This window comes from Canis lupus, chromosome 19, assembly GCF_003254725.2.
Source record: "Canis lupus dingo isolate Sandy chromosome 19, ASM325472v2, whole genome shotgun sequence".
Lineage (NCBI taxonomy): Eukaryota > Metazoa > Chordata > Mammalia > Carnivora > Canidae > Canis > Canis lupus.
The window spans coordinates 46921294-46947056 of record NC_064261.1 but is presented as its reverse complement, the minus strand read 5'-3'; the positions used below and the strand labels follow the sequence as shown (position 1 = coordinate 46947056).

Here is a 25763-nt window from a genome sequence, read left to right as displayed (position 1 = left end):
AACTTTCCCATTCTTAATTTCATCTCATTACTTCTAGTTATACCCCCCTTGTACCCGGCTAAATAATTATTCTCTTCCCTTGGAGACTCCTATTATGTACCCCTCTACTTGTCACTTAACCAGGCTATTCATATTTAGCTCCTTTAATCTGTCCTCATAAATCAGTTCTTCCATTGCCTTAATCATTATTATTGCTCTTCTAAGAACTCTCTAATTTTCGAACATATACAGTCACAGGTGCCCCAGATGAAACCAGCATCTGCACAGCCCTCTGTCCCTGCAGACTTGGTGTCTTCCTTCTCCGTACAACACGATCCATAACAAAGTGGCATCAGTTGGCTGGTCAGATCAGCATAGTCTCCTCTTGCCAAACTCCAGACAATCTCAACAGTGTTTTCCATGTGTCCTACTTACATTCAGGATTTTTTTCTTTTTCGATTTCAATTAGTAAGCTGAGTTTTTGCTTACTGCCCATATTTATGTTCTGTCTCTTTCCATGTCCCCACTGACCACCACCTATCAAGTCAGCCATCCACAGCCTGTGTTAACAGGGGATCCTGTTCCTCCAACAGGCCTAGCACCTTGCCCACAGAGACATTCCCTGTCAGTCACCGATTCCTGTTGTTTGCAACCCTGTAGCCAGCTCTCCCATCCCTTTTATTTTTTTTTAATTTTTTTATTTATTTTTTTATATTTTTTTTATTTATTTATGACAGTCACACACAGAGAGAGAGAGAGAGGCAGAGACACAGGCAGAGGGAGAAGCAGGCTCCATGCACCGGGAGCCTGACGTGGGATTCGATCCCGGGTCTCCAGGATCCCGCCCTGGGCCAAAGGCAGGCGCCAAACCGCCGCGCCACCCAGGGATCCCTCCCATCCCTTTTAATTTGCAATTTTGCTCACATGCTGGCCAGTAAAATGCATTTTAGGAGTAAGATGGGTCAATGATACTGTTTTCTAAGATGATGTTGGTTATGTTGTTTCAATGCCTGCTGATTTTTTATTTGTGAATCCTTCCTGCATTAAATTTGTAATTCTGTTAAAGTCTTTCTTAAGCTCGCCTAGCATCCTTTATCGAACATAAACAAGTTTTTTCACTTGCTCTGTTGTTGTTTTCCAGATATGTACAGGTGTTCCTTCTCTTACTGTTGGTTTCACTTGTTTAAAAGTTAAGGTATTGGGGATCCCTGGGTGGCTCAGTGGTTTGGCGCCTGCCTTTGGCCCAGGGCCCGATCCTGGAGTCCTAGGATAGAGTCCTGCGTCAGGCTCCCTGCATGGAGCCTGCTTCTCCTTCCTCCTGTGTCTCTGCCTCTCTCTCTCTATGGCTATCATAATAAATAAATAAATAAATAAATAAATAAATAAATAAATAAATAAATCTTAAAAAATAATTAATAAAAAATAAAAGTTAAGGTATTCTTGGGATGTCTGGCTGGTTCAGTTGGTGGAGCATGTGATTTTTGATCTTGGGGTTGTGAGTTTGAGCCCCCGTTGGGTTTAGAGATACTTAAAAATAAAATCTTAAAATAAATAAAGATATTGTCACGGTCTTTTTTTTTTTTAATTTTTCTTTTCTTTTTTTTTTTTTCTGCCTTTTATGGTGATTAGTGAGAACTTCCTCACTGATTTTTAGTTCCTTAGAATCTACTCAGTGTTTTGTATTTGTTTCAGGAAGAAAGTTGGTTAGTTCCCATAATAATTTTAGACCTGTGAGGTATGAAACTACAATGTGTATATGCCCAAGTTTCTTTATTTTCAAATCAATATTAATGGATCATTTTATTAGGGTGCATCTATTACCTGGGAGGGTTTATATATATATAAGGTGATTTATCTCAAAGGGCTTTCTGAGACAAGGACAGAAGCCCCCCAAACAAGCTTTTTGACTCTGTAATGTACACAGCACACTCCAGCTTGCCTTCAGGCCTAGGGAACATCCTCAGCCCCTCTTCCCTCAACACACTGCTTATATTAGCTTCGCCTCTACTCACCTCACTGGAAATAAATGTCCTCATCTAATGCTTTGGTGACACACCATGGACTCCACACCTGCCACCTGAAACTGATGTTTCCAACTTCACTTTTCTCTCCTTCTTCCCTCAGCTTTGTAAGAAAGCTTGGTCTGTTCTCTTTTATAAGGCCTACTTACTTTCCCCCATGCCAAGAATCCCACGTGCTATGCTATTCTCCTACTTCTGTCTTGTAAGACTTTTCTGTTTCTTCAGGATCCAGCTCCCTTGCCTAGCAAGTGTCCCCAAGTAAACACTCAATGAATACCCCTATGTACAAGTACCCCATTAGGGAAAACAGACCTTGCTTCTCCATTCCCCTCTCAATCTCTCTTTCTCTGCCTCTCCCTCTTTGATGCACACACTGTAACCTTCAGGCTGATTTCTGCCTGCTGTCTCCACGGGAACTACCCTTTGAGAAGCAAGTGATCTAAAAGCTCCTTGTTTTATCTGGTGCTCTGATACCTCTGCAATGCTCTATACCCCCTTTTTATGCATTTTTATGGTTTCTTGATTCCTTTCTTAGACATTCTTTTGAGGTTCTCAACTCACTTCATTAGGATGATGTTAATCTCTCAGATTCTCATTTTACTCTTCCAAATGTTCCTTATTGCTCTCCTTCCATGGTTCTTCTTCCTCATCTACGTCTTATATGCATATACTCTCCATTTCTTCACTTACTCAACAATCCAGGGAAGGGGTCAAGTCTCAAGACGGGCCTCAAGGATTCTGAGAAAGCACTTGTCGTTTGGCTTCAGTCTACCTCTCTAGACCTCTCACTCTGAGACCTGGCCCCACCCCCTTTGGATTGCTTGTTATTCCCTGAAGAGTTTATGTTCTTTCCCAGCCCTTTCCTTTGATCACAACATTGAACTTCCCCCTCCCTGCCTTTCAAAGTCCTTTGAGTAAAACCATCTTTAAGCCTTTACTGATCCCCAAGTCAGAATTAATCTCAAGTTCTGTTTTAAAAGTTGGAACATCCATTCTTTATGCATTCCAACACAGACTAGTTGGTCATTCATGTCTATTCTAAGCGCTACTGGTTTGCTCCCCAGTAGTGACTTCTTGATTTCATTTTATTTAGATGCTTCTATCAGTAAGTAACAGATGCCAAGCTCTGTATGCTAAAGCCTTATAGAAGATGGGGGAGAAATGGCATTGAAAACATATCCTTCAAGAAATATTCTCAAGTTGGATTTAATAATAAAAATGTGTGTACAGGTACCCAGGCGTACAGAACAACATTGTGAGCAGAAATGGCCAGTGTTAATCAAGGGAGTTGCAAGCATTTTTGTTGGGTAATGATTAAGTGTGGCTTGGAAATATGCATTGGGCCATGCAATGGCTGGAAAATGTAAATGGAACTCTAGCAAGATGAGTGAAGGGAGAGTGATAAATCATCTCTTTACTCGTATTTTTCACAGTATGTACAGTACAGGTTTTATAGCCACAGAAACTCTTTGAAAACCACTCAGAGACAATGGTGGTCTCATTTCAAAGTTTTGGACTTTCCTTGGATGGCTACTACTTTTGTACTTTCTCTGGAATGTTTGTTATATGTTTATTTTTGTCAGTTTTCCACATCATCACTGCGTCCTTATAGAAAGGTAAAGGACAAATTTTAAATAGTATTACATTTCCTTTTCATAACAGATTCATGCCCAAGCACAAAACAATCCATTTACAGAAGATTCTCGGCCTTAAAGGAAGTGGTGGCACTGCTCCATCCGCGGCCCTTCCTTTCCAACACGAGCAGAAAGGTTCTGAGAATTTATTGAAGAATTTTAATTCAGAGTCTGGACCTTGCAATGCTGCACAACAAGAAAACCCGGGTAGCTCACTAACACAGGAGTCAGTCTTGAGAACGTGCAACTCATCAGATAATTCAAGCTCTCACCTGAAGGAAAATAAACAAAATACGACTTTTCATCCCTGTGACATTTTGGGTGGAACCGATGATCCACAGAGACCACTGCACATCGTGTGGCCTCACAGGTGGTAAGTTTGGGATGTGCCAATTGAGTAAGAGTTGGAGACCGGTAACGGAGAATATAATTCTGATGGTGGACTTAGTAAATTATTGTCCCTATAGCTGTAGGAAAAGACCGCTTTAGTGTGGTAGTACCACTAACGTGGTACCAAGGTAGAATTATCTTTATATCCATATAGAAATAGTTGCATGTTTAGATTAAATTGGAATTACAGATAATCATTTGCAGTGATTTGCTCATCTAACAACAGCAGCTAGACACCTCTAGAAAATCAAATCCTGTTCAGGAAGTTTCAAACTATAAAAACAGGATTCCTTATCTATGTCTATATATATACACACATGTATATGTGCTGTTATCATATGACTGTTTCATATAGACACCCTGTTAAAGCAATATCACCATTAAAACAAAGCAATTTCCATTATTTCCTAATTTGTCCAGTTTCAACTGGGTGCCTTTATTTCACTTGACATAAAATGTATCAGTACATTCGCAGCAGTGCCCCTGCTCCCAGATGCCCCTGTATCGTGCTAAAGCAAAACACTTTCCAGCGGAATCTCCTCTAAACAGGAAAATCAACTGCGGCGTGTAATCGTACCAAATACAAACTCATAAACTCAACCCTGGTTCCTATAAATTAGGATTTAAAGAGGTAAAATGTCCTGATAATCTTCTGGTATTAGGCATGAACATTTTAATCTAGTTTTTATTCCTCCCAGTTAGTTTAATCTGCATGTGGCCTGATTAGAGTTCACTTCCCCCCACAGATTATGGTCTCTTTATTGCAGAGATGCTGGGCTGATCATTAGGTCCGATTTTCTGAGAGCAACTGTTTACAGGTGAAGTAATAAGCACACCACACCGGCCAGGCAAAGCGCCTTTGCCAGGGGATTTGACTTCCAGCACATTAAAACTCCAGAAGCTCTCCCAGTTGATCTGCAGCATCTGGTACCTAAAGGGATTTTCATCTTGGACTCTAAATGTATGAACACAAAATTTGGGGATTGAAAGTTGCTGTGGAATGTGTCTTTGGGTTTGTCCGTTCAACTTCACACTTCCGGCATACCCTTTGTACGAGAGTAACTTTTCTTTTAAAACCGTGTTTTACTTAGAAGGGGACGCTGTTCAACATTCTTGTGTGTTATTTTAAAATGCATCGGGTCTGGATGAGATTAACCTGTTTCAAGGTAAAATAGGTGTCATCATTCTCTCGGTCCTGGAAAGCTTTTCCTTTTATTCTGCTAACCTTTGGTTGCCTCTGAAGTAATACCTATTGCAAGAAAATCAGTTCTAGAAAGTTTGGTTCTGGGTTAGCATGGAAATGCAGAATTAAATTTGTAGGCTCCTACTACAAAGCAGCATACTGATATGGGGGGAAGAGTGAGAACCACATTATTATCCAATCCTTTGCACAAAATAAGACAGAGCTATGTTAATAAAATTAACAATATTAAATTGAATAATTCCCTCTCTTCCTTTGTATATTTTTGCTTTAATTTAATTTAATTGCCTAAAGTTAGTTGCTTAAAGAGATGCAGCATTATGTTTGTGCACATTCTTATTGTTAAAGCTAAATTATTTTTAATTTGGAGGAGAGGGAAAAAAAGCCGCATCAGCAAGAGTAAATGCCAAAATATAAAAGTAACACATTCATCCTTACGGGTAATATAGTAGAACATTGGAAACTTGGAGGTTGCCAGACACATAGCTAACATTAGGGCTAATTTTGAAAATCTAGCGTGCAGTCAATTTTACTGATGCCTGGGGACATACAAGGTAGAAGCTGACAAGAGAACTAATTTTGTTTGGGTTATTTACTGCTATGCATCATCCGCGGGTTCCCGCCTGACACACAGCTATATGAAGGGGGATATTATCACACACTCAAAATTTATGTTGACATTCGATATTTGTTCAATATGTCAGCAGTATTACTTTCATAATCAAAAGAGTAAGAAAAAGAGAAAAGAAAAGCACTTTATGCTCATATAGATATATCTTTTTAATAACAGTCTATAAGGTTAATATAGTTTACCTTTGAGAGTATACAATGAAAACAAGCAGGGTTAGGAGGGGAAATGACAGAAAGCATCAACCCGAGCTGTTTGTTTGCCATTACCTAAGCGAGCCATGTCAGCTCTCTGGCCCGCGTCTGATAGCTATTTGTTGTACAGAGAGCACAGCATAAAAAAAAATATCAAACTCTTAATACTATTGTGTGCCCATAACCATCTGTCACTGCTAGCCTGGAGATGAGAGGAAGATTACGAGGAATAAACACTGAGCCGCCGAGCATTGGTAAAGCCTTCGGGCAAAAAACTCTTGTGAGGACATCAAAGACATTCTAATTCCGAGGCAGTCAAGGATTACAGTGTGTAACCTGTGCTGACAACAGATAAATGACTGGCAATATTGTGCCAGAGCTGTTGGGTCCTGCATGGAGTACTGATGATGATGATGATGATGTTATCTTGCAGAATGGACTCTGCTGGGATAATTTTATGATAAAACACTTTTTTCAAATGCCACTGGGTCTAGGCAGACATTTACTAGCTACAGGGGTAGCAATCAGTTTCTTCAAAATTTACTGTTCTAAGCCCATTAGAGTTCCAACACAGCAAGGCTCTTCAATGAAAATCTAAAACGCCTATATTTTCTTTAGGAGAATATATGCAAATGTCGTGAGCTGAACTCCTACCCTTTAGTGGTAGATGCTTTATCATCTGATTTATGTAAATTTGCTCATAAAAATACAGTTTATTTTTAATTGGTGAATATGAATTAGAAAATTAAGATTCTGGCTCAGCATTCGTCAGACATGCCCGGTCACAAGCACACATTTATTTATACCTCTGATCGCCTGGGTAGAAATCCTAGAACAGACCGGTCGATACGAGCTGTATCCTCAAGGAGACCATTGGTCAGTACTAGAAATGACCAGGGTTGGATTTGCCGGCTCAACCCTCTTAGTTTGGGGCCTCCCCCACCTCTATCTACACCTCCCTCCTTCTTGTCCTTATCGGGAGCTAATTAAACTACCTGCTCGAGGCGGGGTTTTCTTTAGAGTAGCCTGCGGGAAGCTCTGCGGCCTGGCCTGTCGCTTTTTTGCCTTGGCCACTTAACAGAGAGAAGGGACTTAAGGAGAGGGAACACAGGGATGATTGTTCCCCCTGTAAACAAAAGGGAGAAACGGCCACCAGAGAGGGCAACAGGATTCTCGGAGCCTGTCATTACCTTGCCCAACAAAACAAAAATAAAGGCCTCCTCCTTATCATAAAAAATATGCCCATGAAATCATGCCGTTGCAGTCGCCAACTCTAAAAATGAAGTGATGCTGACCTCACTGTGTTAGTTCCACGCCGGGATCATGAATGGTCTAAAATATAGTGTTAGCCTCTAACATATCTCGTACTAAGTCAACCAAATGTAGAGCCTCCTTGCTAGGATATGTATCAAAATCAAAAGTGACATTTTCTAGAAGATACATTCTGGCTTTAAATCTGTGTTAAAATGTCTGTGCATGAGAACAGGCCCTTCACTGCAATGCTTGCCCCCTCTCTTCATTCTTTCTGAATCTGAGCTTGTCAAGGATTATAGTGTGCAACCTCTGCTGACAGTAGATAAATAACTGACAGTATTTTAGCAGAGTTGCTGGGTTCTCTGCAGAGTAATTTGTTTTCTCCCTTCTACCCAGTCTTTAGTGTTTTGTTATAAACATCTGTAGCAAGGCATGGTTAATAGCAACGACTTAGAGAGAAAGACCTGTAAAAAATACACTGCAATTGGCAACGCCTTTTCTTAAACCCATTTTCTTTGTAACTATTACAACGTTTAAATATTCTCTTGATTTTAATGGGCACCGAAGGCGTACTGCTGGAGGGACAGAGAAAATAAGTTTACAAGACGTTGAAAGATAGCACTCTTAAGGCTGCGGTTCTCAAACTCTTTGATCTAAAGACCCCTTCGCGCTCTTAAAAATGACTGGGACACCGTAGATCTCTCTCTCTCTCTCTCTCTCTCTCTTTTTTTTTTTTTTTTTTTTAGAGTTACACCTATCAATATTTAGCGTATTAAAAATTAAAGCTAAGGGAAAACTTTTAAAAATCTACATTAAGTCATTGAAAAGTAATAGTAAAGAACCACATACGTGTTAATATTAATGTATTCTTATGAAAATAACTATTTTAGAAGGCAAAATAATTAGCGAGAAGAGTGACATTATTTTATGTTTTTGTAAATCTATAATCTCTGAGTAGAAGAGAGTTCGATTTTTATATCTGCTTAAGTATTCAATCTGTTGCAATATGTTGTTTTTGGTGGAGGTTTCGGAAGAAAATTCTGCCTCACAGAGAGAATTGGAAAAGGAAAGAGTGTTTTAATGACCTACTCAGATTATTGCAGGTATCCTTTGCTGCTACTCGGCAAGTAGGAGTTTCTCAGAGATCTCCGAGATTAGACCACTCAGTGGCTCTTCATACTCTCTTACTTGGTGTCTAAATGGATTTTGTAACATCGCGCATTGGTCACTTGCAAAATACGTGATTGATGAATTGTGCAGATCTTCCAAGTATTGACAAAATTCATTATTTCAGAGAATCAGGTTGTTAATATCACCACTGAGATCAGCAGACTTTTTGATTATTGGGAAGTCGTCAAGCTCACGGTGTAGATACACTTTTTCCAGAATTCCAATTTTCAATTAAAATCTTGAATTTATCATTGCAACAAATATTATCAGTCGTTTTCTTGAGGAGACGTGTTCACGTGGCTCGTGTTTGAGAAAATGTCTGCCAAATACCCAAGGCTGATTAACCATGGTTGGCCTATCAGTTCTTAGAAGCAAAATTAGTGTTTTGTGAAAAAAGCAACTAGTCAGCTCGTAACTCAAACAATCATACAAATACTGTTTCTCAAGACAACCGGTGTGTCCTGGGACACAAAGATGCAGTGTGTGTATTTCCAGTTTATCATATCAAATATTAAAAGAAGTCTCTTGAAGGGAGGAAATTTAATAAAATTAGTAACTTTAATGCTTCTTCAAGGGCATTCTGAAGTGAAACGATCTTTTTTTTTTTTTTCTTTTACTGCAAGTGCAGGTGGTCAAGAATGCAACGACTACTAGTTCAGTTTGGTGCCACTGCCTTGAATCACCCTGAGGTCCCAGAACCCTTTTCCATCAGTGTTTCTTCACTATTGAGGCATGTGTCAACACAGTGAAGAAGACAAATTACGTCTTAGTATTATTGTAAAAATAGTTTGACTTTGCAGACCCCATGAAAGGGCTTGAATGTCCCCAGGAATCACTGCAGCGCTCTTGAGAACCACTGTCAAACAGAACTGATAATGACATATGTACAAATATGTCTGCCGCCAGTCATTGGATTGCCTAATTTTTAGTTTTCACAGACTCCTTTTTTCTTGCCCTGAATGTTAATATATTAACATGTAGGTTTATATGGCATGTGGATATTGGGGTTTCACAGTTGGTGGCAAACAAGTGTTCATCATATATAAGAGCACTTTTTCTCAGACCAAAGAAGATTTGTGTCAAAATGGGCTCAGTAGTCAGGAAGCAGTAGGAGAGATCTACTACACAAATTCTGTTCTAATCTGAAAACCCCTCTGCGTGCCTCATAAGCGGGTGTGTTCTGGTTAAGAAAGATCAGGTGCAAGTGGCCTGTGAGGCACGTTGAGGAGTTTGAAATTGTTAAGAGTAGCTATGGTGATAAGTTCCACCATGACCCATTACATGGACTATGGGAAAATTGTCAGAGCTTTTCACTTAAAGTGGAGTGACTTTTTATGAGCTATATGTTACTTGCAATATTTTCCGTAAAGTAATGATAAAACAATTTATGCAATGTTGATTGTGGTTAAGAGTGTAAATTTGGAAAGGAAAAGGCTCAGTCATTGAGAAATAAAAACAGATTTGAAGCATACTTAGGTAAATCATATACTGTAATATTGAAAGAATTTGACATATTTTTAGAAACTTTGGCAACTTCTAACTGAAAACAAATGATTGATATAAAATGGAAAATTGTACTTTATTACTTAAGAGTAAAATAAATTACTTTTTTTTTCCATTCTTTGACTCTCTGAGGTTTAAAAATACAACTTTGAAAACAAAATTGATGACTGCCTTCTGAAAAGTGTATGTTAAGTAGATTGGATGTTATACTTTTTGATTTTCTTGTTGTCCAAGTAACTTGGGGAAAGTTTAGCAAATAGATTGTCTTAAATCTTTCAGGTCTCATTGGTGATTACTTAAGAATAGGATACATGTGGAGGACAGTCTTCAGGTGCCACAGCAGGATAAGAACTGAGAAGCAAAGTGTTAGATTTGGGACACCAATGTTCTCTTTCTATTTCAGTGTTATGCATAAATCTGTTTCTTTGGGAGAAATGATCCTCACAGAATTATAGTTCTGGAAAAGATGATCATGTGGTCTGGCCACCTGCCTTTCAGCATACTCCACCAAAGTGAGACCTACGAGAGTCCATCTTACTTGTCCTCATCTCCAGAAAAGATGATGCCCCTACATGGCTTCCAGTAGCACTATTCATTTTCACAGTTAAATATCTTTGATATAAGGAATTGGTTATAGATATATTCTCAATACAGTGCTAAGCTCTCTTCAGTTATATTTCTTAGCCTATGGGTATTTTTGTTTGTGTGTTTGATGATATTGGTTCGTTGGTTGGTTGGTTCGTTGGTTTTTGTCCTTAAAACATCTCAAGTGAACTCTATCACTTAAAAAACAAACAAAAAAAAAAAAACAAAAACCTCTCCAGAGAAGAGTCTTTGAAAAGTTGTAATCAAATACCTGGCTTAGATTACAATGTGTTACATCACTTGCTTAATTTGTCTTCTAATGTAGTACTATCAGATGAACCTCTGGGAATCTGGTACAAGATTTCTAATTAGTAGGAAAACAAATGCTGGGAAATTCAAATTTATGGCCAAAAAACATAACCTTAACAAAATTCCATTTATATTTTCTAAAATTCCACTCCTAGATACCTTGCCTACTTTCCAAACTATTGAACATATGAAAAATATAACAAACTGAGCTCTGGTTTCTCCTTGCTTCTTGGGCTGTTTCTAACTTTCCCACATACCACATCAGCATGAAGAACATTCACCGAATGGTCCTTACTGTCTTAGTGTTATTATCTCTGGAATATCATTAACTAAAGCTCTCGTTATCCTTTTCTTCCAAACAGGGTTAAAAAGATCTCTAAACTTGGCTCCTTAAACATACTAATTGGTGCAAAAGATGCTATTTGATTATGGTATGCTTATGACAGTCATCTTCAACCACTCAAGACCTATGTCTGCTTTTGCTTCATTCTATCACAAATGTTTTGATAAAATCCTTGTACCCTATACCCCACTGATTTATTTAATACTGCAGGTCAGGAGTGAGTGAGTTGGGAAGTAGATAGCTAGGTCATATGGATAGATGACTGAGCAGATGAACGATGGATGGCTAAGTAGGTAGATAGATTACCTGTTTACTACATATATGTATGTCATATATGTGATGTGGAGGGGGGGTAAATATATTTCTCCTTCCAAGTCACCAAACCTTTCTTTTTATGGTCCCTGTTGACCTGATCCCTATTTAGCACACTTTTTCCTCTTTTTTTCAGGATTTAATATCCCTCCTATTGTTCTTAATGTATGGTGTTTTCTCTTTTCATGACAGTAATTACCATTATACCTTTTTAAAGATGCCCTGAAATCCTCTGCCTTCCACAGACAGGTGCCCTGATTTCAATTCCAGTGATGTGTGAATTCCCCGCCTGTGAATTTTCATGCACCGAGGTCACAGTGCAGTCCACTGCACCACATAAGCGTGTAACAAAACTGCACTTTCCACACTGCCTCATCTCATGTTTTAAGTGGTGTCGTTTGGGTTAGCCTAAAGTACTCCAGGATAGAGACAGAGACTTTTTTTGGAGGGGGGTGGCGGGGAGATTTTTTTCAATAGCATCTGGCTGGAATACCGTAGGATATGTAGAATATTTAGTTGATGCTACGTAATGTTGATGACGATGAATCCTAGGGTGACTCTGGTGATTGCCTCTTATTCAGTAAGTCCAGTTGAGGACGAGTTTCTCATCCTGAGAAGAAAGAAATGAAAATATAAAAGGCTTCAGTTAACCAAATGGCAAGTGGAGATGGTCACAGGATCAGCATTGCTTTTACAAAACATATGTTTTGTTTGTTTTAGATTTGGGTTTTTTTTTGGGGGGGGGGAGGGCTAGTGAAATGCCTTTATAGGAGTTATAAAGACAAATCCCTCAGGACTTTTTAAAACGGAATCATTCATTTTAACAGAAGGGTAATAGAAAAAGTATCATTATGTTGTTTGGGAAGAAGGGCTCAAACTGGTTAAAACCAAAATAATTTCTTAGTTATCACTGAAAAATAAATCCAGAAGGGAAGATCCTCCTAGGTTATTTTTTTCACCTACCCATCCGCCATCATCCAGATGTGTGAACCATTTTAAAACAATTCATTGAAATTACTTTCTAAACTGTTAACGATACCAAGTGAATGAGAGTCTATGGCTTTTTTGAGTTATCCAGACTAAGGTTCAGTGTCCAGATTTTTCTTTCTTTCTTTTTTCTTTTCTTTTTTTTTTTTTTCAATCACACCAAAGAATTCTAAGTTAGAATAGCAATAACTATTATAAAATATGTAAGGGTTTTTTTTCCCCTTGTATCATCTTATTGGCTATGCAACTAATTAGCTATTTCAGCACTATTCAGGCTAACATCATTTGTTGGTTAAACAAAAGAAGGGGAAATTTCAGAAACACAAAGAACCGAAATGTTTGAGATTTGTTCTTACTCAGATGTATACCTCATAGTGCCTATCTCCTGTTGAAGGAAATAATTTATCGTGATCTTAGTCAAAAGCATTTCTCTCTTTGCTGTCCTTTTTTATTAATTTAGATATGTTTCTAGGATGAGAAATGATGTTACTTCTAATTATGGTTACATGTAGTTAATTTCCTTCTTTTTCCTAAGCTTGGTGTGAAAGGCAGTTTCCTCCAAAAGAGGGGTGGGAGGGGGATGGGGGGGAGCTGGTTACCGGGAGGGGAGAATACTGATAGAGCTGATCTTCCTGTTGCCTTAGCAACAGATTTATTTATTAGGGGTTGAAATGACATGAGTTAATATACCGCATACCTGCTGATCGGCAAACTCCCCTATTTCAGCTGCAGTTGACAATTAAGTCCTGGACAGCTACAGCCAGGGGTTAATGTTCCTCATTAGGAGAACTAGGTCATTACTGGGAAATCAAGGCACTTAAGGCAGCATGGGTAAAATACAAAATTCAGCATCCAGACGAGTGAGGCTTTTTTATGTTAATTAACCTTATTTTCCTAGGTTTAAAAAAATCTTATATGCACATGACAGTGGATCAATTAATTGAAAAAAAGAGCTAGTTTACTTTACTCTGAGTTGTCTTCATTTCCTTTGCAAGGATTTCATTATTTTATGGAAAATTCTTATGTCTATATGATGAGTAAAAAGGGTATTAAAATTAAGAAGGGAATCATCATGGAAATCAGCTTTACCACAAGGGAATGAGCAAATAAAAGCCTTGGAAATGAAAATAAATAAGCTTTGCTAATACCTCACCTAAGGAGCAGAATATAAGCCCATCAGAGCTGGGAGATATTTAGAGGTACTTCTTTGCTTCTTTATTAAGCAGTTACATAGTTATTTGACCTTCAGAAACTGAAACTTTGGAAAAGTGATTCCAAGTGGTTTGTAAACATTCTATTTGCAGAAAGCGTGTAGCAGTTTAACAAACAATAACTTTCCAGTTCATAATTGGCTTTTTTTTAATACCAATAAAATTAGATACATTAGTTGAAAGTTTTTATTAAAATGTCTGAGTGGGTGTTTTTTTCCACTTGATAAGTTCATAAATAATGTATCAAGCCCCTTCTGAAAGCTTTGTTTTCTTATTTCTTTAAAGAGCCGTTATGTTGAAAGGGGGGTATTTACAGAGTCGAAACAGATTTATTGCCCAGAATCCTCTTTTATCTTCATTTCGGTACTGTGCCTCCACTGAAGCCACTTCTGACCAGTTCTTTCACTTATGGTAACTTTCTCTATGCGACATAGACCAAAGCGAAAAGGTGCTCTTTCCAGCTGTATCCCCTGAACCACTTCGTCCGCTCACCAGAAAAATCTGAATCACTGTGATTCTTCTCCATCTACCCAAGCACTATAAATGGTTGGTTGATTGACTTCCAGTCACCCTATTTCCAGAGACTTAGTTTAGAATTCCTGTTGTCCTTTTCCCCCTCATGGAAAAAATGCACAACTCTCCTTTAATTGATTAGCTCTCGGTGATTCAGTATATATTTTCACCTCCTCCCCACGATTGTTCTCCTGTTATCTAAGTGAGACGAGGCTCTTAGATGACTTCTTTAGAAAATACCATTGTAGGGGCGCCTGGGTGGCTCAGTCGGTTAAGTGTCTGCCTTCAGCTTAGGTCATGATCCAGGATCCTGGGATCAAGTCCCACGTCAGGCTCCGGGCTTGGCGAGGAGTCTGCTTCTCCCTCTTCCTCTGCCCCTACCCCCATTCATGCTCTCTTTCCCTCTCTCTCTCATATAAATAAATAAAATCTTTAATAAAAGAAAAGAACAGAAAATACCATTCTGGTGAACCTCGGTATCATGTATATTGCCACTTATCATCTGACTTAACATAACATGAATGCATTAGGTGGCACCTGTCGGGGCTGCTTCCTTCAAAAAAGCATTTCCACTCTGAAATTAGATGTGATTCTTACACAACAGCCTCTTTTCACCTACCCTGACCAGTCCTTGGTTTCTAACGAGTTCTCTCAAAGAAAAAATTGTTTCCCCTTTTCAGAATCAGCACCCAAGAGCTAGAGTTATAGAATAAGGGGATATGGAAGAGGACTCTTAGGTATTCCCCAGATTTCTTTCTTTTTCTTGGGAACACAGTTGGATTGCATGTTCCAGGCTCCATTGCAACTTGGCGTGGCTTTATGAGTGGGTCTTAGCCATTAAGTGTAAGTAGATGTGATGTGGGATACTTGAGGGCCCCACTTCCAGGTGGGGCATAAAAATATGCCACCCACAGTACCCAATGAACTCTCCCTTTGGAAGGGGCAGACATAGGAGGTGTCTTGTTGAAGATGGCAGTGCTCCACTGGCTTGGGGCCTTGAATGACCTCTAGAAGGCTGCCCTTTTGATCTGTCAACCTGACTTTATTTATTTTTTTTAAGATTTTATTTATTCATGAAAGACACACAGAGAGAGAGAGAGAGAGAGGCAGAGATACAGGCAGAGGGAGAAGCAGGTTCCCTGCAGGGAACCTGATGTGGGACTCAATCCCTCGTCCCCAGGATCACGACCCAAGCCAAAGGCAGGAGCTCATCTGAGCCACCCAGGGGCCCCAACCTGACTTTATAACGAACCATTATGCTTGTTTGGTTTTTTTTTAAATCCCCTTCACCTATCATACCTTTTTAAGTCATTTTTAATGTAGCCCACATCCCTACCTTAATGAGTGCAGACAGCTAGTACAGTAATCCAGCAAATATGGCAGTGGTTTGACTTGAGAAGTAACAATGGAGGATGTAAGGAGCGGCCAGGATCTATTTTAAAGATTTTGGCCTAGGTAGATATATACAGGTGCTATTTACTGAGATGTGGATATATGTAGGTACTATTTGCTGAGATGAGAACGCTTGGGGAAGAGAAGGTTTTAAAAAGTTTGCCTTTGAATATATTAAGCTAGAGATACCTCTTAGAATGCTAGTGGAGATTTCCAGCTGGAAGCTAGATGAACAAGTCTTTTTATTCAGATGAACAGTCAGGCCAGAAAACAGAGATTTGGGAGTTCGTCAGCATGGAAATGTTCAATTCCTATAAAATATTTAAAAATTTTGGATTTTAAGTACACTTTTAAAGTTTCTTCATTTTCAACATTAAATCTACACTAATTCTGTGGGCAGCAGTTGCAGCTTGGTTATAGGGTAGTGTAGTAGAGTCTGGTCTCTCTACAAGTCCTGGGCCTCAGTTAACCAGCCTTGTGTGTGCCTTTTAAGCCACTTACCTAGTCTCCAGCTTCAAGTTTCTTCTTTATAATATGGGAATAATATTAACACATTATACAGTTGTTCTGAGGGTTAGAGGAGATGATATATGTAAATAAGTCACCACAGTTCCTGGCATAGAGTAAGCATGTAATAAGCATAAGCTATTATTATTAGTATATAATACAGAGTGCTTCATTACCTCACAAAGCACTGTCACTTTTGACCACTGTCTCTTATTGGTTAAAATCAATTTTTTTTTTCTTAACTCTCCTAGAAAAAGAAAAGAAAAGAAACAGCTAAATAAAGTCGTCTTTTTTTGTCTTCATTTTCAGCCTACCCAAAACAAGTACATACTGTACAGAAAAATGGAATTAAGCTACAGAGCACACACTTGTAAGGAGCAGCATCTGCCTTGTAAATGAAGTCTATAAAAGGCTACCAAATGTCCCTTCACATTTTTATGATTGTTAGGGTATTACTAAACCTGGATGGAAAAATGTTTTTTGAGGCTCTTACATCAAGCACCCACACTGTCAATATCACAAATTATTTCCGTTTTTTACAAGATGGCTGCCCTGCGGCTTCCTTAGGAAAGGCAATGCTATTTTAGCAGGAGTGATATAGTTTTAAAGATGTGATTTGGTAAGAAGCACTCTCTACCTTTGTAATTGTCACATTTTTAAGCACATGCCTTTTAAAAACAAAAACAAACAGCTTTAATGGGATATAATTTATATATCACAAAAATTCACCCATTTTAAATATGCAATTTAATAGTTTTTAGTAAATTTGCAGACCTGCGCAGCCATCACCACAATCCAGTCTTAGAACATTTCCATCACTACAGAAGGAATTCTTCTGCCCCTTTTCAGTCATTCCTTGTTGACCCTGACCCCCCCCCCCGTGAAACCACTAATAATCTGCTTGCTCTCTCTGTAAATTTGCCTCTTCTGGACATTTCCTATAAATGGAATCATACAGTAGGTGGTCTTTTGCTTCTGATTTCTGTCATGTAGAACAGTGTCCTTGAGGCTCATCCGTGTTGTAGCGTGTATCAGGAGTCTCTTCTTCCTAATGCTGAATAGTATGGCTATGACACATTTTATTTATTCATTCATCGTTTGGTAGACATTTGAATTGTTCCTACTTTTTTGATGATTGTGGATAATATTCCTCTGGACGGACTCTTTCATAGAAATCTTTGTGTCGACATACGTTTTCATTTATCTTGGGTAGATACCTAGGAGTAGAATTGCTAAGTTGTTTGGTAAATTTATGTTTATTTTTTTTTTAAGAAACAAGCAGATTGCTTTTAAGAACACTGAGTAATAACTCTTCCTTCTGAGGTTCATTCATTCATTTCAAAATATTTTTGAGTTTCTTCTAAAGCTAGACACCGTACTAAGTACTAGATATAGGCAACTCTTTTTTTTTTTAAGAATTTATTTATTTATTTATTTATTTGAGACAGAGAAAGAGAGAGAGAGAGAACATGAGCAGGGGGAAGGGCAGAGGGAAAGAGAAGCAGCCTTCCTGCTGAGCAAAGGAGCCCAATGTGGGGGCTCAATCCCAGGACCCTGAGATCATGACCTGAGCTGAGGGCAGATGCTTAACCAACTGAACCACCCAGGTGCCCCTAGGCGACTCTTCATTATCCACTGTAACTGGAAGGAAATGTAGTCTGGATATTTCAGATCCCCTCCTTATTCCTAAACCTAATGTTGGGCATTCTTTCAAGCATCTTCACAAAAATTCTATGATCTCACTAGACCTATTACTCTAAATATGTACCTAGCATGTATATGATAGGTAGTTACCAGGAATTCAAAGAAGAAAGACATAATACTCTGCTCTTTAGGGGCCACAGTCCAGGAAGGGAGACAAGTTTATAATGCTTGCATATATTCTCAGCGTCTTTGCGTTTTTCAAAAATATAATATATAATTCAGACTCCTTCTTTCCCCCGCCTAAACTCCTATTTATCAATAGTGCACTAATTCCCTTCACTCTGGGCTGCAAATGATTATCTTCTTTGATTCTCATCGCTTTACTCTGTTAGCTTCATATGGCTACTATAACAACATATTGCATACTTGACAGCTTAGAACAATAGAAATTTATGCTCTCACAGTTCTGGAAGCCTGAAGCCCAAAGTCAGTATCACCTGGCTAAAATCAAGATTATCAGTAGGCCTCACTGCCTCCAGAAGATCTAGAGAAGAAACCATTCCTTACCTTCTCCAACTCCTGCCAGCTGCCAGCCTTGTTCAGGTTGTGGCTACCTCACTCCATCCTCTTCCTCTGGGGTCCTCCTCTTCTGTCTGTATCAAATCCACCTTGCCTCCTTCTTGTAAAGATGGATACATGTGATGCATTTAGGACCCAGCCAGATATTCCAGGATAATCTCCCAATCTCAAGATCGTTAACCACATCAACCACATCTGTACAGTCCTTTTTTTGCCATATAAGGTAACATTAATAGTTTCTAAGGATTAGGATGTGGAGATCTCTGGGGCGGAGGGTTGGGAGGGATAGGTATTCAAACTAATATAAACTGCAAAAAATAAATAAATAAATAAATGAAAATTAAAAATAAAAAAATAAACTGCATATGCAGTCAATATGAAGTCTTTCATTCATCCATTCAGCCACTCATTTAATATTTCTTGATCATAATATTACAGAATTAAGACTTGAGGATACAGTAGTAGGGAAAAGTCCACACAAGCAGTCCTTGCCTGCCTGGAACTCATAGCAGACCTTAATCAAGTAAAATTTGCCTCAGAGAAGTGTTACAAAGGAGAGATGGAAAGACAGAATGACGTGTAGCTTTTTTGTAGACATACTGCACATCCATTATAAATGCTTTAAGCAATGCTGAAAAGAACAAATTAGAAGTCTACCATAAATAAGTATAATTCTCCTTTCTGATATTTCTTTCCTTTCACCTTTCTATCTCATAGTTTAGAACTTATGTACTATTTTGCTTTCTTTAAAGTGAGTACCCTAGTGGTTTTAATATTCCTCAAAAATTGCCTTGTTGGTGGCAAGTTCATCTCAAAATATCTTTCATTTCTTTATTATTCTTTGAGGACATTTTTTTTTCTGAGTATACAATTCTGGGTTGAGATTACATTCTCTCAGCTTTATTTTGCTACTGAGACATTACATTATCAGGCTCTTCTCTCTAGCTACTTTAAAGACCTTTACTTTGTCTTCTGTATACTTTACTTTCACATGATATTTGTAGGAATGGATTTCTCTTTGTAATCTTATTTGGGCTTGGTGAGATTTCTTAAATCTTGGAATCAGTGCCTTTCATCACTCTTGCAAAATATTCACTCTTATATCTACAAATTATTGCCTCTGCCTCATTCTCTTTTTTAGGGTCCCAGGTATTGATCTTTCTCACCATCTCCTGTTTCTTAACCTACCTTCCATATTTTACATATCTTTTTAATTGGGTTTATCTTCAAGCTTACTATTTCTCTCTTAATTCCAATCATTTTTTAAATCTCTCTCAAACTTCTTTTTGTTATTTTTTCAAAACGAGCTGGTCAGTTTTAATCATCCCTTGCTTTCCATATAGTCTCTTGTTTCCTTAAACACTTCAAACACACTGTTATAACCTACGTTTGATCTTTCCAATAGCTGAAACCTTTGTGGCTCTGCTGTCTTTCCTCCCTTTGTGCTTGGTGTCTTGTTTCCTGGGTGCATTTTATTTTTCACCATAAATCCATATTCTTTGGAACTTAACAAGGGGAATTCTTGGAGAAATGCCTGAATTGTATCTGGATTTCTCCAGAGGAAATGTGCGTTTTCCTGTGTCAGATATTTAAGGGAGCTACCAGCCCAGCACTAGTTGAAACTAAATTCTCAGTTAAGATTGTTTGTTGTCTCGTTGGTTGGTTGGTTGGTTAGACCACTGAGGTAGCTTCAGAGTTGTTTGAGGGCCAATGCAAGATGAAGATGTTGCAGGGGAATTTTATTAATCTGTCACAATAACATACATTTTTACATCTCTCCAGTGGCTTCTTTTCATTCCATCGCACTGGGTCCCCTTGCCCCTGGTTCTAATCCTTGTAAATGTAAACCTAGACTACTGTAATCACCTCCTCATTTTCTCTTCTCTGACCTTAGCACAGTCTAGTTCATCTCTTGGGTTAATACACAGTACCGTCTCCATGTTATTTTGCTCAGAGTCCTGTGGCTTTCACTCTCTTCATCAGTCATCTCAATCTGTCTGTCCATTAAAATGAGGTTTTTGTTTCTTTTTTTTTTTTTTAATTAGAAATGCCTAACCTCCTTATCCCAATTAAACCAGAATTTCTGAGCATTGAGCCCTTGTGTCATCCCAGTCAACTCTAATGTGAGGCAGGACTGAGAACTATTAGCCTGCCAAAACACACACACACACACACACACACACACACACACACACACAAAAATGGAATTGTCTTCATCTAGCACTTAAGACTTCATAGCATAGTGGTGCTCAACCCTGCTGTATATCAGAAAATACCTAAGTGCAAGCCCAACTCTGAACGCTGACTCAGTTGATGTAAGATGGAGACAGCAGAGTGGAGCTTTTAACAGTTCCCTAAAGCCTACAACATGCAGGATTGAGAACCACTGTTCTAGAATCATAAATTAGCAAACGTACAAGGGTCAGGCTGGTAGCATTAATGAGTGAAAGGGTTAGCTGGGAACTGAGAGAAACTGGAGAGTTTCCCACTCCATATACGGCAGGCAGCCCTTCCTGATTGCAAAATATGGTCATCACTTTGCAACTCCTGCTCTATAGTGTAGCCCATTTCACCTTTCAAAGCTCAGTATAGAACTCGAAAAATAAGCAAGTATACTTATCCGTGTGTGTCTATGTTTGTGTGTGTGCTTCCTCCAACCAGGAACTGGAGGGTATGTCTACCTTACTTTTTTCCCAACTCTACTCTTGCCCATGTGATTCCCTAACTGCAGTGCTTTCTTCCCTCCTCCTTATCTGTGTAAATCATCAACTACCCTGAAAGGACCAACTCTTGCTTTCTCTGACATGAGGATGGAGAGCTGATAACTGGAGATGTGTATTTGGGAGAGGCCCTTCCCAGGCCTGTCCCCTTCTGTTTCCTGTAAACCTCTCTCCTCTGGGCTCTATTTAACTTGATGTACTTCTTTGCAATTTAAATAAAACAAAGCTTTATGTAGTGAAACTTTTTGATATTTTAACCTTATAGTTATCGCCAAATAGTTGGTTTTATGAATAGATATTTATTACATTAAAGAATTCATCATAAAATGTTAAGAATTCTTTATGTAAGATAGTAGCTAGTAGGTAGGAACTAGGAGGTCTTAACTTGTGGATTATTTAGATAGGTGAGGATTTTAAAAAGCACTAAGACTGAATAAGAGGTAATTATGGCAGATGGAGTAAATAAGAGGTAGGAAAGAGTAAAACAAAGTATCTCATAATCTGATTTGGGCTGGGGAAAGATGAGTCAGCTGGAATGTCTTAAGTAAACTAACAGTGACAACAAGCCATATTCATTCCTTAACGTAAAATGTTGATGTGCAAGGCATTTATTCAAAAACTTATTAGAATGATCTTGCCCTTTTAGGTGAAGGTACTCATATTTGTAATTTAGCATAAGGACCATGTTAAATGAACTTGAACTATAGTACCAAGTACAAAGAATCCAAGATGTAATCATCACTCATTCATTTATTCACACATTCAACTCATATTTACATGAGGCAAGGAAGTTGGCACCCCCAGTATCCACATATGCCAGATTGTAATGTCTGAGCCCAGACTACAGCCAGACTGCCTGGTTTGAATCCCAGGTCGCCCCCTTACCCCTGGGCCACTTGGGCAACGTGGGCAAGTTGCTTAATCTCACTAAGCCTCAGTTTCTTCACCTATAAATTAAGTAGGAGAATGGTACTTACCCCACATGGTTGCTGTGAGGCTGAAATGATTTAATCTCTCCAGTGGTCTTAGAACAGTTCCCGATCCATATAAGGGCTATCTATGCACCTTTGCTGTTGTTATTAATCTTTGTTTCTTTATAACTCAGCCCAGTTACCTGAGGGTTCTCTTGGTGAATTCATGATAATTCAGCAAATTTTAGGTTCTCCCTATTTTTTTTCCTTTGGGAAGTACTTAAATTCTAAGGATGCTTAGTAAGCATCAGAGAAGATGGTTTGGTCTCAGTTGGCCCATGGCCACATTGGCATCCTCTGAAAAGAATATTGTCCTGTCTGGTTCTTGGTGATCATCTCACAGAACCGGTGTCTACTGCGTTACGTTCCCATCTGCCCACACACTGCGTTGCTCATGCCAGGTGTACTGCAGGGGCCTCTCAGCACGACACAGTGCCACCTGCATCGTGCTGCAGCTTCATCCTGCTGAGGGCCTTTGGAAAATATGGTCACTCTCCCATGTCACTTGTGGACCTCAGAAAACTCTGCAAACTTGCTCTCAGTCCTCCCTGACGCAGGCAATCTGTCTTCCTCAGTTGATCCTGTGCCATGCTGGCCACAGTTGCCCCTGCAAAGCTACTGCCCCCCCCCGCCCCCCGCACCGGCTTCTAGAAGAAAAGGCACAAGACCAAAGTCACTCTCGCATCCAACCAGCTCTCTGCCACCCTGTTTCTCCCTGTTTCCCGCCTTGGATATCCACTCAAGAGTATCTCCATCCTCTCCAACTTGCCTCCTTCAGCCCACAGATTTTTCAGGGAGCGGGGCGGTGGGGGAGGGGGTGGGAGCAGAGGGGGAGATGGGGAGGGAGAGTGTTAAGAAAAACCTACTTAGTGTTTGTCTCTAGAACTATTATGTAGACTTCAGCGTCAGAATTTTAATATAAAATTCAAGACTTAACTATTTATTTGTCTTCTCTTTGTATTTCTGTTTAATAACCTTACCTTAAGGGCAAAGATTATAGAGTATCTTTGCTCCTCAGGCTGGGGGGTGGGGGAAGAGTAGATATGCAAAGTAGCAAATATCCAGGGAGGAAACCCATTAAGCACATTGATTAATACTTCAAATATTATCCTTCTACACATGTATTGATAGGGCTTCTTTTGAGACCCCTGCCACAGAGAGCTCCCAGATAATTGTAGTACAGCATAATAAGGGAAAACCCAAAAGAGGAAGCAACTCATTCTGCCTAGAAGAGTCAGGCAACGCTTCACTGAGGAAGTGAAGATAATTGAAAGCGGATTCCATCAGGCACATTCCTCCTCAGCTCCTGAGCTGCATATGCTGCAAGATAGAAGAATACCAAAGGAAACCGAATGTGAACCTGCGCTCAGGGAGCCCAGAAAGACTCCACCAGAACTGGTAGCAGTGCTTTCTTTCACATTTCCATTGGTAACTCTAAAACTGAGGTGGACGGTCTGGTGGGCGTCCTTCCTTGTGTTTGGGGTGCACCTGGACTGGACCAAAGTGGGAGCAGGTGCGAGGAGGGCTGGTGGCAGCTTGATGTCCCCATTCCTACCTGAACAACTAGAAAGCTCTGGTCTTCTCTTGTACCAGGGCCTAGAACTGCTGGACTAGAGGCCAGATTAAAAGCTCATTGCACACCTGACCCGTACTTTGAGAGCCAGCCTCCAGCTGAAGTGAGATGGGCAGAATTTTTCCACACAGGCACCGGCCCATCTCACTTACGTGTACCCTTTGCCCTTCCTCCCAGCAGGAGCCTTTTAGCTGCTGCCCAGACACCCAAAACTGGCTTATGTCTGCTATTTCACACGATTCTTACCCTCCTTGTACATCCTTCACCTCTCAATCTTGTCTTCTTGACCTTCCTTCTTTACCCATCTGAACTTACGTTCTCTTAGTGATCTGTTTCAATATATTAATCCCCAGAGAATACAAGATACACACGTGTGCACAGACATCCTTTTACTTTAAATCACACTAACATATAAATCCTTGCTAGTATTTTAGTGTGTTAACTCCCCGGGGGGATTTATTTACTAGGACCACAGCACCTTGCTAAAACTGGACCGCTAAGATATAGAAGGTTCTGGCTTTAAGGAGCTTCAGGCATTCTTAATAGTTATAGATGAGATTTGTAGACAGTGGATTTTCCTTCTCAACCCTAAAATCAGAGCATAGGAGCACCAACCTGTCTCCTTGACTAGAACCTAGATTTCTCGAGGGTTGGGTCTCTGTTCTCGTTAATTATACTTGTGCCCCAGTGCCTTGTACAAGTTGTGTCTGGCACACGGCGGTGCTCATTCTTCATGGGAATTACTGACTTCACACAAGGATATTCCTGTCTTAAGGCCAAAAACCTATCCTAGGTAAGAGATTTTATTCTTGTTCTGAGTTTTTACACTTTAAATAATACACTATGAAAAAATACCAATCAAGTAGTCCTAGAACCATACCGTGGTGTTTTGTCCTAGATCATTTTGAACATAAAACTGGAATACTTGCCGTGCCTCCTAAGGTCATTGATATGCAAGTAAAAAAAAAAAAAAAAGACCCCTTTGTAACTTCTCCTTGGTGGATCATATACTGTGAACCCAATTTCCAGATGAAAACAGTAAGAGGCATTTATTATGTATCTGTCCTATGAATGCAACAAAGATATTATTTTTTTTGCAACAAAGATATTAAACCACTAATTTATTTCCTTGATTTAAATGGGTAAGATTGTAATTCATTTTAGTACTTAGCAGATCTAAAATGTACCAATTACATTAACATTTCATCTTAAATAACTGTTGAAAAGTATTAAAAGTTTAAGAGTACAAAGCAAAACAGAAATAAATATTGAAGAAACACTATGCAACAAAAAGTTAATTATTTAATTCTGCTCTTTGAATACACACTATCAAGAATATGGACGGACTTTTTCCTAATGAAAATAGTGTCATAAGTGAATTACACATAATAGTGAATCATTGGGTAAGTTCCCATTTAGAAAGTGTGATACTGGGACGCCTGGGTGGCTCAGTGGTTGGGCGTCTGTCTTTGATTCAGGTAGTGACCCCGGGACCCGGGATCGAGTCCCACATCGGGCTCCCTGCATGGAGCCTGCTTCTCCCTCTGCCTGTGTCTCTGCCTTTCTCTCTCTCTCTGCATCTCTCATGAATAAATAAACAAATCTCAAAAAAAATAGAAAGTGTGATACCATTTTTATTTTAAAATTTTTTTTAACTTTTATTTATTTATGATAGTCACACACACACACACAGAGAGAGAGAGACAGAGACACAGGCAGAGGGAGAAGCAGGCTCCATGCACCAGGAGCCCGACGTGGGATTCGATCCTGGGTCTCCAGGATCCCGCCCTGGGCCAAAGGCAGGCGCCAAACTGCTGCGCCACCCAGGGATCCCTACCATTTTTATTTTAAAAAAGAGAAAGTTCCATAAAATTTGACTCTAAAACAGAAGGAAGAGGGTTTTTTTAATGTTTACCTTTTTAAAAGATTACCTATTTCTTAGGATTTTTCATGGGAAATTCAACTTTCAGTGCCATTCTAATCCATGAAAATGGATGAACTATGTAGTCAGAAAAAAAAAAAACTATTTCATATACCAGCCAATGTATTTCTGTAATCCTCCCAGAGAAGATGATTATCAAACAGACCACTTTCTTGCAAAAATACTTTCAATGTCTGATCTCTTACTTAGCACTTTATTTGC

General features: G+C 39.2%; 1 protein-coding gene and 1 long non-coding RNA gene across 15 annotated transcripts in view; one reads left to right on the top strand and one right to left on the bottom strand.

The window, feature by feature from the left end:
- GTDC1 (glycosyltransferase like domain containing 1) overlaps nt 1-25763 on the top strand; it is a 393447-nt gene that overhangs the window by 319591 nt on the left and 48093 nt on the right. For 11 of the 14 annotated variants that reach the window (XR_003129487.3, XM_035702025.2, XM_049097087.1 and 8 more), the window contains one exon: nt 3663-4007. The exons of the other annotated variants lie outside the window; for them this stretch is intronic. Coding sequence is in view for 10 of the 11 variants with exons in the window: in XM_035702025.2 (XP_035557918.1) it covers nt 3663-4007 (345 nt within the window). In the remaining variant the exon portion in view is untranslated. The remainder of the gene's footprint in view (nt 1-3662; nt 4008-25763) is intronic. 14 annotated transcript variants of the gene reach the window in all.
- Nucleotides 11859-16240, bottom strand: LOC112649206 (uncharacterized). Its single transcript, XR_003129505.3, has 3 exons — nt 16128-16240; nt 15816-15937; nt 11859-12133 (listed from the first exon to the last, which is right to left on the bottom strand). It is a non-coding gene; the product is annotated as an uncharacterized LOC112649206 (long non-coding RNA).